This window comes from Bufo gargarizans, chromosome 6, assembly GCF_014858855.1.
Source record: "Bufo gargarizans isolate SCDJY-AF-19 chromosome 6, ASM1485885v1, whole genome shotgun sequence".
Lineage (NCBI taxonomy): Eukaryota > Metazoa > Chordata > Amphibia > Anura > Bufonidae > Bufo > Bufo gargarizans.
The window spans coordinates 7,672,090-7,685,485 of NC_058085.1; the positions used below are offsets into that span (position 1 = coordinate 7,672,090).

Below are 13,396 nucleotides of genomic sequence, written 5' to 3' on the forward strand. Positions count from 1 at the left end.
ACAGCCAGTGCTTCCACAATGCAAGCGGTCATTACCATTTAGACTATATCCTCTAGCAGGGAGCCTGGGGCCACATGAAATGATGCCGCGGGCCGAATGTGGCCCCGAGACCGGAGGTTCTCCACCCCTGCACTAGATGAATGATGTTACCAGTTGCCATGTCTGTTAGTAGACAGTCTCTACATCCTCCCTAGAACTACACATCCCAGCATGCCCAGCCCCGTGCCCCTGTGTTGTGGTAGTAATTCCCAGCAATACGACAAGCAGGTTTTTATTACATTTAGTCATGTGATGTACAGAGCAGACACGATGAGCGTACAGTGCCACCTGCTGGCCACAAGCAGGACTGCGCTGACGACTCCTTCATCAGGTCCCCACAGGCAGCGCCGACATTTCTTGTAAACATCCTTCCATCTACTCGCAGTTTCTTCCGAGTTGTCAGGGTTGTGAAGCCTGCGGGTCAAGGACGTATATACTGTTAATATCACAGATTATTCCATGTGTACTGCAGGCGTCATGGTGGTATCTGGTGCCTGAGGGGATCCACAGGGAACAAGCAGCAGTCCGGGAAATGTGATAGAGGGCGACTGCAGGCATAGAGGACACGCCGCTACGGCTAGCCCCTTTAACAGACATTAACTGTGTGTGTGTGTGTGTGGGGGGGGGGCATTCCTGATTTCCATGTGCACCCCTTTAATGATCTGAGCTCTAGTGACAATTCTGGGGGCTCTCAGTGTATACAGGTTTACGGTGCACGCACACCACCGTATTTTCGGTCCGGTCCGCATTTTTGATGTACTGCACCCGGACCCATTCATTTCTATCCATGCAGCTGGGACACAAATTAAAGAACGTGTCCTATTCTAGAAGAATAAGCGGCGCCCGTGGAAAGTGCGGGATGCACATGCGCATACGTATTTGGCGGATATGGTTGGGTGAATGCGACCTCCCTTGTCGTCAACTTTTATGTCTAAGTGTAATCCGTATCATCAACAGTTCTGCAACTTTTCAATATCATTTCTGTCAACTGCTCTTCATTTTCATTACCTCTGCTTGCGGTCAGTGAATAGGAACATATTATTTTAGGCACCTTTACAGACCGAATACTTCTCTTGGCTGAAGGTCCCCTGTATCCAGTCTAGACAATCCTCCGTCAGGTAACCTCCTGGACTGATACACTGTCTTGAACTAGGCAGCTGTATTGACTTCCCAGGTGAATGTCTAGACGGGATGCAACTGTAACAAACCCTCAGCTGTATTAGGTCTTGAGGAGCATGCAACGTCTGGGTGTAAATCCATTCAGAGAAGCAAAATACTGAGACATGGGTAAGGTCACACACTGTCACTGCTACGGGGGTCTGCGAGGGTCTCCCAGATACTTTCCTGGCAGGACGCTGGATTATTAACCCCTGCTCTCCTCAGGCCTGACACACGTACAGCTGTGGATCCTGGGGGTCCGGCTCCTCTTACCTTGGACAGCAGGGTGGGTTTAGGCACCTTCAGCAGGTCACACAGGAGGTTGCGTTGCTCACGGACGTACGTCAGGTCAGTATCCCTGCACAGAGGAAGACGCAGGGTTAAACACAGGTACTATCAGTACAGAACAGTATATGGGAGGTAGGTGACCTGTATGTAAGTGTTCGCTGTCCTGGTCATTTCTGCCAATTAAAGGCCAGATCAGAAACACATGGAAAGGCTTACGTACTGTGTATCCTCCTACTATACACAATACTTCTCACAGCTGAGGGTTTGGTACAGTTGGATCCAGACTAGACAACTGTGAACTAAACGCATGAGCAGCAGAAATCTGTCTCCTGTCCCAGTAGTTTGGTACAATGTATCAGGGCAGGTAAAAAGGATTGCTCAGGAGTCAGTTCATATCACAGCTGACTGGATACAACTGTAACAAACCCTCAGCCGTGAAGTGTATGGGTGTTACATCCATTGTTACAGAGATGTGAAATGCGTGGTGCTGTGTGGTCCCGCTCCTGATCAGACAGGTGGCTGGTGATACCGCCCCCGCGACCTGTATCTAATATCCTGTATCACACCAGAGGCGCTAAATGTTTCCGCCATTACCTCCCCCCAAAGGGAACTGCTCTCGCAGGGGGTATTTCTGGCTGTTAGGCTCCTCTGCTTGCTGTATATGAATGACCCCTGCCACCGGGCTCTCCTGATCATACATATTAATTAACACGTTGCTCGGTACTCACCAGCTGGTGTCGCTCAGCACGGTCATCACTTCATCCAGGACCTCTGGATCTATGACGTCATCGTATGTAATCAGCATTTCATACACGTCATTGGCAGTGGATTTTCTCACCTGCCGGGACGTGACAAACCGGTATCATATATGGGTGCATACACGTGTGTGTGCAATAAATAACTACAGCCTGTAACATCACTATGAGAGGTGCAGTACCTGAACTCTGCCAGCAGGAGGAGCTGTAATACAGGTGTGTGTGCAATAAATAACTAAAGCCTGTAACATCACTATGAGAGGTGCAGTACCTGAACTCTGGCAGCAGGAGGAGCTGTAATACAGGTGTGTGCAATAAATAACTACAGCCTGTAACATCACTAAATGAGAGGTGCAGTACCTGAACACTGCCAGCAGGAGGAGCTGCTGTAATACAGGTGTGTGTGTGTGCGCAATAAATAACTACAGCCTGTAACATCACTATATGAGAGGTGCAGTACCTGAACTCTGCCAGCAGGAGGAGCTGTAATACAGGTGTGTGTGCAATAAATAACTAAAGCCTGTAACATCACTATACGAGAGGTGCAGTACCTGAACTCTGCCAGCAGGAGGAGCTGTAATACAGATGTGTGTGCAATAAATAACTAAAGCCTGTAACATCACTATGAGAGGTGCAGTACCTGAACTCTGCCAGCAGGAGGAGCTGTAATACAGGTGTGTGCAATAAATAACTAAAGCCTGTAACATCACTATATGAGAGGTGCAGTACCTTAACACTGCCAGCAGGAGGAGCTGCTGTAATACAGGTGTGTGTGCAATAAATAACTACAGCCTGTAACATCACTAAATGAGAGGTGCAGTACCTGAACTCTGCCAGCAGGAGGAGCTGTAATACAGGTGTGTGTGCAATAAATAACTAAAGCCTGTAACATCACTATATGAGAGGTGCAGTACCTGAACTCTGCCAGCAGGAGGAGCTGTAATACAGGTGTGTGTGCAATAAATAACTACAGCCTGTAACATCACTATATGAGAGGTGCAGTACCTGAACTCTGCCAGCAGGAGGAGCTGTAATACAGGTGTGTGCAATAAATAACTAAAGCCTGTAACATCACTATATGAGAGGTGCAGTACCTGAACTCTGCCAGCAGGAGGAGCTGTAATACACGTGTGTGCAATAAATAACTAAAGCCTGTAACATCACTATATGAGAGGTGCAGTACCTGAACTCTGCCAGCAGGAGGAGCTGTAATACAGGTGTGTGTGCAATAAATAACTAAAGCCTGTAACATCACTATATGAGAGGTGCAGTACCTGAACACTGCCAGCAGGAGGAGCTGTAATACAGGTGTGTGTGCAATAAATAACTAAAGCCTGTAACATCACTATAGGAGAGGTGCAGTACCTGAACTCTGCCAGCAGGAGGAGCTGTAATACAGGTGTGTGTGCAATAAATAACTAAAGCCTGTAACATCACTATATGAGAGGTGCAGTACCTGAACTCTGCCAGCAGGAGGAGCTGTAATACAGGTGTGTGCAATAAATAACTACAGCCTGTAACATCACTATATGAGAGGTGCAGTACCTGAACTCTGCCAGCAGGAGGAGCTGCTGTAATACAGGTGTGTGTGTGTGCGCAATAAATAACTACAGCCTGTAACATCACTAAATGAGAGGTGCAGTACCTGAACACTGCCAGCAGGAGGAGCTGTAATACAGGTGTGTGTGCAATAAATAACTAAAGCCTGTAACATCACTATACGAGAGGTGCAGTACCTGAACTCTGCCAGCAGGAGGAGCTGTAATACAGGTGTGTGTGCAATAAATAACTAAAGCCTGTAACATCACTATGAGAGGTGCAGTACCTGAACTCTGCCACCAGGAGGAGCTGTAATACAGGTGTGTGTGCAATAAATAACTAAAGCCTGTAACATCACTAAATGAGAGGTGCAGTACCTGAACTCTGCCAGCAGGAGGAGCTGTAATACAGGTGTGTGCAATAAATAACTAAAGCCTGTAACATCACTATATGAGAGGTGCAGTACCTGAACTCTGCCAGCAGGAGGAGCTGCTGTAATACAGGTGTGTGTGCAATAAATAACTAAAGCCTGTAACATCACTATGAGAGGTGCAGTACCTGAACTCTGCCAGCAGGAGGCGCTGTAATACAGGTGTGTGTGCAATAAATAACTAAAGCCTGTAACATCACTATATGAGAGGTGCAGTACCTGAACTCTGCCAGCAGGAGGAGCTGTAATACAGGTGTGTGCAATAAATAACTAAAGCCTGTAACATCACTATATGAGAGGTGCAGTACCTGAACTCTGCCAGCAGGAGGAGCTGTAATACAGGTGTGTGTGCAATAAATAACTAAAGCCTGTAACATCACTATATGAGAGGTGCAGTACCTGAACTCTGCCAGCAGGAGGAGCTGCTGTAATACAGGTGTGTGTGCAATAAATAACTAAAACCTGTAACATCACTATATGAGAGGTGCAGTACCTGAACTCTGCCAGCAGGAGGTAATAGCAATCGCTTCACTCCCGCTCTGTGGTCACATGACACAAACGAATCCTCGATGCCAAAAAATTAGCATAGAGGATTTTTTTTGTGTCAAATTACTTGATTAAGGCTACTTTCACAGTTTCCGTCGGGTGAACAGCCTGTAGTGACCGCGTGCCTCCGGACTGCCGCTCTGTACCCACTGACTATAATGGGGGCGGGGGCGGAGTTCCGGCGAGAGGCTGCCGGAATAAAAACGACGACATGTCCAACATTTATTCCAGCAGCCTCTCGCCGTGCCTCGCCGGAACTCCGTCCCCATTATAGTAAATGGGGACGGAGCGGCAGTCCGGGGGCACACGGTCACTAGTGGCAGGACGGATCCGACAGGCTGTTCACCCGACGAAACAGCCTGTCGGAGGTCAGTGCCAAAAGTAGCCTAAATTGAGTAATTGTTTCAGCCCTACATTCACTGACAGCAAGCAGAGATTCAGAAAAGGAAGAGGAAAAGTCTGTTGGGAAGCTGCAGAACATGTCACAGTAGAATGAAGGGAGCGCAGCTCTGCAGCACCTCCACGTGTGACCCGAGTGTTCCTGGCTCAGCTCTGAAATGGGTGCGCCCCCTGCAGGTGACATCATATCACTGCTGACTAAATCCTTGAGTCCTCCTTCATAATCCAGGGTCTGCAGGCTGCCAAGGCGTGCTGGGGGTTATAGTTCCTCAACATCTAGAACGACGAGGCCGTCACTTACCACGGGGAACGGATGGCACACCATGAGAAGCAGGTGAAATAAAACCTTCTTTCGGATCTCTCCAGGGAACTGGATCAGACCGCAGAACCTGCGGAGAAAAGGAAGATTAATTCAAGTGGGCACAACCCATGCACCTAGAAAGGCTGCCGTGTCACTGCCCGCGCGCCGGCAGGGCCAGGGCAACCACTGCCCGCGTGCCAGGGCCAAGGGAATGTAAATAAGCCAGAATGAGGTGCGGAGGATGACTGCACCCATCATCTCACACCTTCAGCCGCTCCCAGACTGAAGAGGCTGATAACAGAGGCAGACTCACACGGCCGTGCTGGATCGCAGCTTCTGGATGTCCTTGGACCTCTTAATCTCCTCTTTACAAAGTGCAAGTAATTCAGAGGCAAACGGGTGACTGCGGGAGACAAAAGCACCGGGTTACCAACTACAACTCCCAGCATATCCTGCCACTGTCAGGACAGCAACACAAAATGGGCACTTACAGCAGGAATAATGTTCTCCATCCTGATATTTTCCAGTTGTTCCAAAATTGCAACTAGACTGTGGCTATCAAGCCATGATGGGAGTTGTAGTTCTGCAACAGCTGGAGATTCACAGGTTGGAGATCACCGATTTAGAGAATAAATACCTGCCCTTACCACGTCCTGCTCACACAGCTGAGGTTTTGTAACAATGTACCAGTGTAGACAATACTCTGCGAGAGCCACAAATCTCTCCTAGACTAACCAGCAGATAGCACCGCTCATCCCGATCTTCCTTATTCATGGGTGGATATACAGGCAGTTCTACTACTTTATGAAAGGATGATGAGCTCTAGGTGGTCACCCATATAGAGACTGCACCAGTTAGTGCCCACCTCCCCACATTGAGGGCCTATGAGGTCCATGGTGAACACTCCCCACATTGAAGGCCTATGAGGTCCATGGTGCCCCCTCCCCACCTTGAGGCCTATGAGGTCCATGGTGCCCCCTCCCCACATTGAAGGCCTATGAGGTCCATGGTGCCCCCTCCCTCCCAACACTGAAGGCCTATAAGGTCCATGGTGCCCCCTCCCCACACTGAAGGCCTATAAGGTCCATGGTGCCCCCTCCCCACATTGAAGGCCTATGAGGTCCATGGTGCCCCCTCCCCACATTGAAGGCCTATGAGGTCCATGGTGCCCCCTCCCCACACTGAAGGCCTACAAGGTCCATGGTGCCCCCTCCCCACACTGAAGGCCTATAAGGTCCATGGTGCCCCCTACCCACATTGAAGGCCTATGAGGTCCATGGTGCCCCCTCACCACATTGAATGCCTATGAGGTCCATGGTGCCCCCTCCCCACATTGAAGGCCTATGAGGTCCATGGTGCCCCCTCCCCACATTGAAGGCCTATGAGGTCCATGGTGCCCCCGCCCCACACTGAAGGCCTACAAGGTCCATGGTGCCCCCCTCCCCACATTGAAGGCCTATGAGGTCCATGGTGCCCCCTCCCCACCTTGAGGCCTATGAGGTCCATGGTCCCCTCCTCCCCACACTGAAGGCCTATAAGATCCATGGTGCCCCCCTCCCCACATTAAGGGCCTGTAACCTTTGGGGTCCATGTGACTTCTGGGGTGAGGGGGTCTTCCGGCCATGTTGTTATCTGCAGGGCTCCCTTCCTGTGTATTATAATGGGGGGGGGGGCTCAGCCTGTAAATAAGGTAGTACTAAATCTGACAACTACTCTACCATTAGCAAGGGGCAACTGGACATGGACGGGACACCCTACTCCAGAGACCCACTGGCCACCAGCCCAAGCCCCCTTTAGACCACCTATAGGTGCGGCCACCCAGCTATTCACAGACGCAGAGTACCATAACTCCACACTGTAAGGGTCCATTCACACGTCCGTAAAAATGGGTCCGAATTTGTTCTGCAACGTTGTGGAACGAATCCGGACCCATTCATTCCCTATAGGGCCGGAAGAGATTCGGACAGCACACAGTGTGCTGTCCACATCCGCATTTCCTGAGCGTGGCTCCCGAAAAAAATAAAAAAATACAAGAATAGGCAGTTCTATGGGGTGCCGGCCGGGTGTAGTGCGGCTCCGTGAATGGACCCTAATCCAGATTTGTATCGTTCCGCCAGCTGTTTTCTACTTCACAGCCAGCATACCAGTTTGCACTGCCATGCTGGCATTGTATTCATGATACAGGAAGATGTCAATGAATTCTGTCTACCTGAAATCAGGTGAAGCAGAGTCAGTGCAACAACCCCCCCGCTCCCCCGACCTATGCCCCGTACGATACCTTGGGGTGTGACACAAGTTCTTACTTTTCTTCCTGTGTGAAGAGCTCGAAGCAGCTGTTGGCCAACATCTGATCCAACGTCTTCAGCAGAGGGATGGACACCCTGTATACAGAGAGAGGAGCAGTCACAGGGGAAATAACAGGGGGCAGGGGTAGCGGCAGGCATCCATAGAGCAATAGAAGAGCGCCCCTTGTGGCCAGCTGAAGCTCTGACGCTTCCTATCAGAGACAGGGGTACTTGAGTTCTGACAGGTACCGATGGAGTAGGCTTTATGGCAAGACACTTATAATAAGGTTTAGTGCAGAGGACAGCAACCACAACTCTCAGCATGCTCTATTCACATCTGGGGGAGTTGTAGTTGGACAGATGCAGCGTGCTGACCCCTGCTTTAGTGTCTTATGTTCTACAGAAGCTGAGATAGGCGAGCTATACTAAGCTCTGCAAGATTCAATTCGTACCGGTCATTGTGCTGGTTGTCCCTGAAGACTTGGAGCAGTGTCTTGGAGAAGGTGTCCATGGCTTGAGTGTCACGCTGGATGGACCGCAGGTACTCAAAGAGGCTCTGAGCCGAGTATCTCACCTGGAGAGGAGACGGACAGAAATCAGCAAGGGACCCCGATATTAGAAGGGTTCAGAAAGACCTAAAGGAGGGTGAAGGCTACACGGCAGCCGTCCACTGTGGATCGGCTGCAGACCTCAAGCCATATTCACTCTCCATGGGCTTGACGGAAATATGGACACAGACAGGGGTCAGGACCAGCAAGGGTACGCAGGACCCACACAAAGCAATGAAGACTCCACAGCACGCCACCAGGTCTGGACAGACAGACAATAGGTCGGAGTGCACTCCTTCATACCACGGCTCTGATCACGTACTGGAGTGTGGACGCTAAAATCTAGGGGGTCCCCTGGACTTCACTCCCACCCCCGATTCATGGCTCCCACCATGACCATGGAATTGAAGCAGAACCACTGATACACAGATGTGTCGTCAGGGACATAGCCAAAGGTCATTGATGGGGGAGCGGTCAGGATGTGACAGGATGAGAATGCTGTCAGTCATGTACCATGCAGGCCAAGGAGCGAGGTCAGGAACAAAGCCAAGGTCAGGATCAATCAAGAGTCACAGTAGGAATGGTAGGGAGCAAGAAGAAGGAACCTCAAACATCTCAACACCGCCAGGCCAGACGTCATCTTCGGACACTGGTTTTCCAATCTGAGGCCGTAGAGGACACCAAGCAGCAGAACTGTGGTCCGCACCAGCAGCACTCAGACATACCCATCGGTAGGAGCAGCGGAAACCTACTGGAACATGGTGCTGAAGCCGGGGTAGCGAGACCCAGGGCACCCTCTTAGCGCCCATAAGAGGAGCTGCCGCCTCTCCTGACATGTCTGTTCTAGTAACAACTTACATCCCCAAGTAAATATAATTCTGAAACATCTATTCTGATGAGTATCTGGCGCCATTCCTCTATTATTCCTGCTAGAAAATATTAATCAAATACTAGAAGTTTGCAATGAAGGTCCAGCTGTCCCTGCACAATGTGACACTACCCAATCCATGCAGCCAGTGACAGCCCTCAAACTGGTAACACCCAGCTGGACCTTCATTGCAGACTGCTAGTAATTTAGTCATAACTTCTAGCAGGAATAATACAAGAATAAAACATCATACAGTCATAAGAATAGATGCACCAGAATTGTTATTACATAGGGAATGAAAGTAGTTCCTAAAACAGACATGTCAGGAGAGGAGACGGGTTCCGGAGGAGCGGGTCCTGTGCGGAAATCCCCGGGTGTGAGCGCGATTCCCTGTTGTGGGCACTGCTCATTTCTCTGGAGCGCACAGCATTGTACTGATTTATAATGCTGTGTGTCTCTGCATGACCTTACTGCCACAGAATTATACTGACAGGGTTATTTCATCATAATTCAGTAGATACGGGTCATGCAGAGACACACAGCATTATAAGTCAGTACAATGCTGTGCGCTCCAGAGAAATGAGCAGTGTCCTCAACAGGGAATCGCGCTCACACCCGGAGTGACACTTATCTGAAACAGGCTGTAAGAGGAGGTCTCAAATGGAATACTTGAAGACACTGGCAACTCTGAATACAGCTCTGGAGTATAATACAGGATGTAACTCAGGATCAGTACAGGATAAGTAATGTATGTACACAGTGACTGCACCAGAAGAATAGTGAGTGCAGCTCTGGAGTATAATACAGGATGTAACTCAGGATCAGTACAGGATAAGTAATGTATGTACACAGTGACTGCACCAGAAGAATAGTGAGTGCAGCTCTGGAGTATAATACAGGATGTAACTCAGGATCAGTACAGGATAAGTAATGTATGTACACAGTGACTGCACCAGCAGAATAGTGAGTGCAGCTCTGGAGTATAATACAGGATGTAACTCGGGATCAGTACAGGATAAGTAATGTATGTACACAGTGACTGCACCAGCAGAATAGTGAGTGCAGCTCTGGAGTATAATACAGGATGTAACTCAGGATCAGTACAGGATAAGTAATGTATGTACACAGTGACTGCACCAGCAGAATAGTGAGTGCAGCTCTGGAGTATAATACAGGATGTAACTCAGGATCAGTACAGGATAAGTAATGTATGTACATAGTGACTGCACCAGCAGAATAGTGACTGCAGCTCTGGGTATAATACAGGATGTAACTCAGGATCAGTACAGGATAAGTAATGTATGTACACAGTGACTGCACCAGAAGAATAGTGAGTGCAGCTCTGGAGTATAATACAGGATGTAACTCAGGATCAGTACAGGATAAGTAATGTATGCACACAGTGACTGCACCAGCAGAATAGTGAGTGCAGCTCTGGAGTATAATACAGGATGTAACTCAGGATCAGTACAGGATAAGTAATGTATGTACACAGTGACTGCACCAGCAGAATAGTGAGTGCAGCTCTGGAGTATAATACAGGATGTAACTCAGGATCAGTACAGGATAAGTAATGTATGTACACAGTGACTGCACCAGCAGAATAGTGAGTGCAGCTCTGGAGTATAATACAGGATGTAACTCAGGATCAGTACAGGATAAGTAATGTATGTACACAGTGACTGCACCAGCAGAATAGTGAGTGCAGCTCTGGAGTATAATACAGGATGTAACTCAGGATCAGTACAGGATAAGTAATGTATGTACACAGTGACTGCACCAGCAGAATAGTGAGTGCAGCTCTGTAGTATAATACAGGATGTAACTCAGGATCAGTACAGGATAAGCAATGTATGTACACAGTGACTGCACCAGCAGAATAGTGAGTGCAGCTCTGGAGGATAATACAGAATGTAACTCAGAATCAGTACAGGATAAGTAATGTATGTACACAGTGACTGCACCAGCAGAACAGTGAGTGCAGCTCTGGAGTATAATACAGGATGTAACTCAGGATCAGTACAGGATAAGTAATGTATGTACACAGTGGCTCCACCAGCAGAATAGTGAGTGAAGCTCTGCAGTATAATACAGGATGTAACTCAGGATCAGTACAGGATAAGTAATGTGTGTACACAGTGACTGCACCAGCAGAATAGTGAGTGCAGCTCTGGAGTATAATACAGGATGTAACTCTGGATCAGTACAGGATAAGTAATGTATGTACACAGTGACTGCACCAGCAGAATAGTGAGTGCAGCTCTGGAGTATAATACAGGATGTAACTCAGGATCAGTACAGGATAAGTAATGTATATACACAGTGACTGCACCAGCAGAATAGTGAGTGCAGCTCTGGAGTATAATACAGGATGTAACTCAGGATCAGTACAGGATAAGTAATGTATGTACACAGTGACTGCACCAGCAGAATAGTGAGTGCAGCTCTGGAGTATAATACAGGAGGTAACTCAGGATCAGTACAGGATAAGTAATGTATGTACACAGTGACTCCATCAGCAGAATAGTGAGTGCAGCTCTGGAGTATAATACAGGATGTAGCTCAGGATCAGTACAGGATAAGTAATGTATGTACACAGTGACTGCACCAGCAGAATAGTGAGTGTAGCTCTGGAGTATAATACAGGATGTAACTCAGGATCAGTACAGGATAAGTAATGTATGTACACAGTGACTGCACCAGCAGAATAGTGAGTGCAGCTCTGGAGCATAATACAGGATGTAACTCAGGATCAGTACAGGATAAGTAATGTGTGTACACAGTGACTGCACCAGCAGAATAGGGAGTGCAGCTCTGGAGTATAATACAGGATGTAACTCAGGATCAGTACAGGATAAGTAATGTATGTACACAGTGACTGCACCAGCAGAATAGTGAGTGCAGCTCTGGAGTATAATACAGGATGTAACTCAGGATCAGTACAGGATAAGTAATGTATGTACACAGTGACTACACCAGCAGAATAGTGAGTGCAGCTCTGGAGTATAATAGAGGATGTAACTCAGGATCAGTACAGGATAAGTAATGTGTGTACACAGTGACTGCACCAGCAGAATAGGGAGTGCAGCTCTGGAGTATAATACAGGATGTAACTCAGGATCAGCACAGGATAAGTAATGTATGTACACAGTGACTGCACCAGCAGAATAGTGAGTGCAGCTCTGGAGTATAATACAGGATGTAACTCAGGATCAGTACAGGATAAGTAATGTGTGTGCACAGTGACTGCACCAGCAGAATAGTGAGTGCAGCTCTGGAGTATAATAGAGGATGTAACTCAGGATCAGTACAGGATAAGTAATGTGTGTACACAGTGACTGCACCAGCAGAATAGTGAGTGCAGCTCTGGAGTATAATACAGGATGTAACTCAGGATCAGTACAGGATAAGTAATGTATGTACACAGTGACTCCACCAGCAGAATAGTGAGTGCAGCTCCGGAGTATAATACAGGATGTAACTCAGGATCAGTACAGGATAAGTAATGTATGTACACAGTGACTACACCAGCAGAATAGTGAGTGCAGCTCTGGAGTATAATACAGGATGTAACTCAGGATCAGTACAGGATAAGTAATGTGTGTACACAGTGACTGCACCAGCAGAATAGTGAGTGCAGCTCTGGAGTATAATACACAATGTAACTCAGGATCAGTACAGGATAAGTAATGTATGTACACAGTGACTGCACCAGCAGAATAGTGAGTGCAGCTCTGGAGTATAATACAGGATGTAACTCAGGATCAGTACAGGATAAGTAATGTATGTACACAGTGACTGCACCAGCAGAATAGTGAGTGCAGCTCTGGAGTATAATACAGGATGTAACTCAGGATCAGTACAGGATAAGTAATGTGTGTACACAGTGACTGCACCAGCAGAATAGAAGTGTCTGGATGGAGCAGTTACAATGAGTTTCTCACCGTTGATTCAGTTAATCCCCCAACAGAGACTGTCAGCCCCATCAGGACGTAGTATCTGTAGGCTGGTAAGGCCAGGAGCTGTGTGATCCGGGGGAAGGCTTGTGAAGGTGCGTTCCAGTTTAGAGAATCTACCTGTGACCTGGGAAGGGGAAAAAAGGGGCCAATAAACTATACAATATACTATATAATATCACAACCCTAAAATTCTGCCTCGTAAAATTCCATTGATATGTCATGTGTGGAGCAGCTGGGTGAGTAGGGTTACCATTAGGAGCTGTCACCCTTCAGCATGCCAC

At 48.0% G+C, this 13,396-nt stretch overlaps 1 protein-coding gene across 1 annotated transcript in view; it reads right to left on the reverse strand.

Moving 5' to 3' along the window:
* Nucleotides 1-255: 255 nt before the first annotated feature.
* The window catches only part of TBCD (tubulin folding cofactor D), a 118,109-nt gene continuing 104,968 nt past the window's right edge, over nucleotides 256-13,396 (reverse strand). The window contains exons 33-40 of the mRNA XM_044296277.1: nucleotides 13,101-13,239; nucleotides 8,193-8,314; nucleotides 7,759-7,836; nucleotides 5,769-5,858; nucleotides 5,456-5,543; nucleotides 2,214-2,323; nucleotides 1,471-1,555; nucleotides 256-453 (exon numbers count right to left, since the gene is read on the reverse strand). Coding sequence (XP_044152212.1) covers nucleotides 439-453; nucleotides 1,471-1,555; nucleotides 2,214-2,323; nucleotides 5,456-5,543; nucleotides 5,769-5,858; nucleotides 7,759-7,836; nucleotides 8,193-8,314; nucleotides 13,101-13,239 — 727 coding nt within the window. The 3' untranslated portion in view covers nucleotides 256-438. The remainder of the gene's footprint in view (nucleotides 454-1,470; nucleotides 1,556-2,213; nucleotides 2,324-5,455; nucleotides 5,544-5,768; nucleotides 5,859-7,758; nucleotides 7,837-8,192; nucleotides 8,315-13,100; nucleotides 13,240-13,396) is intronic.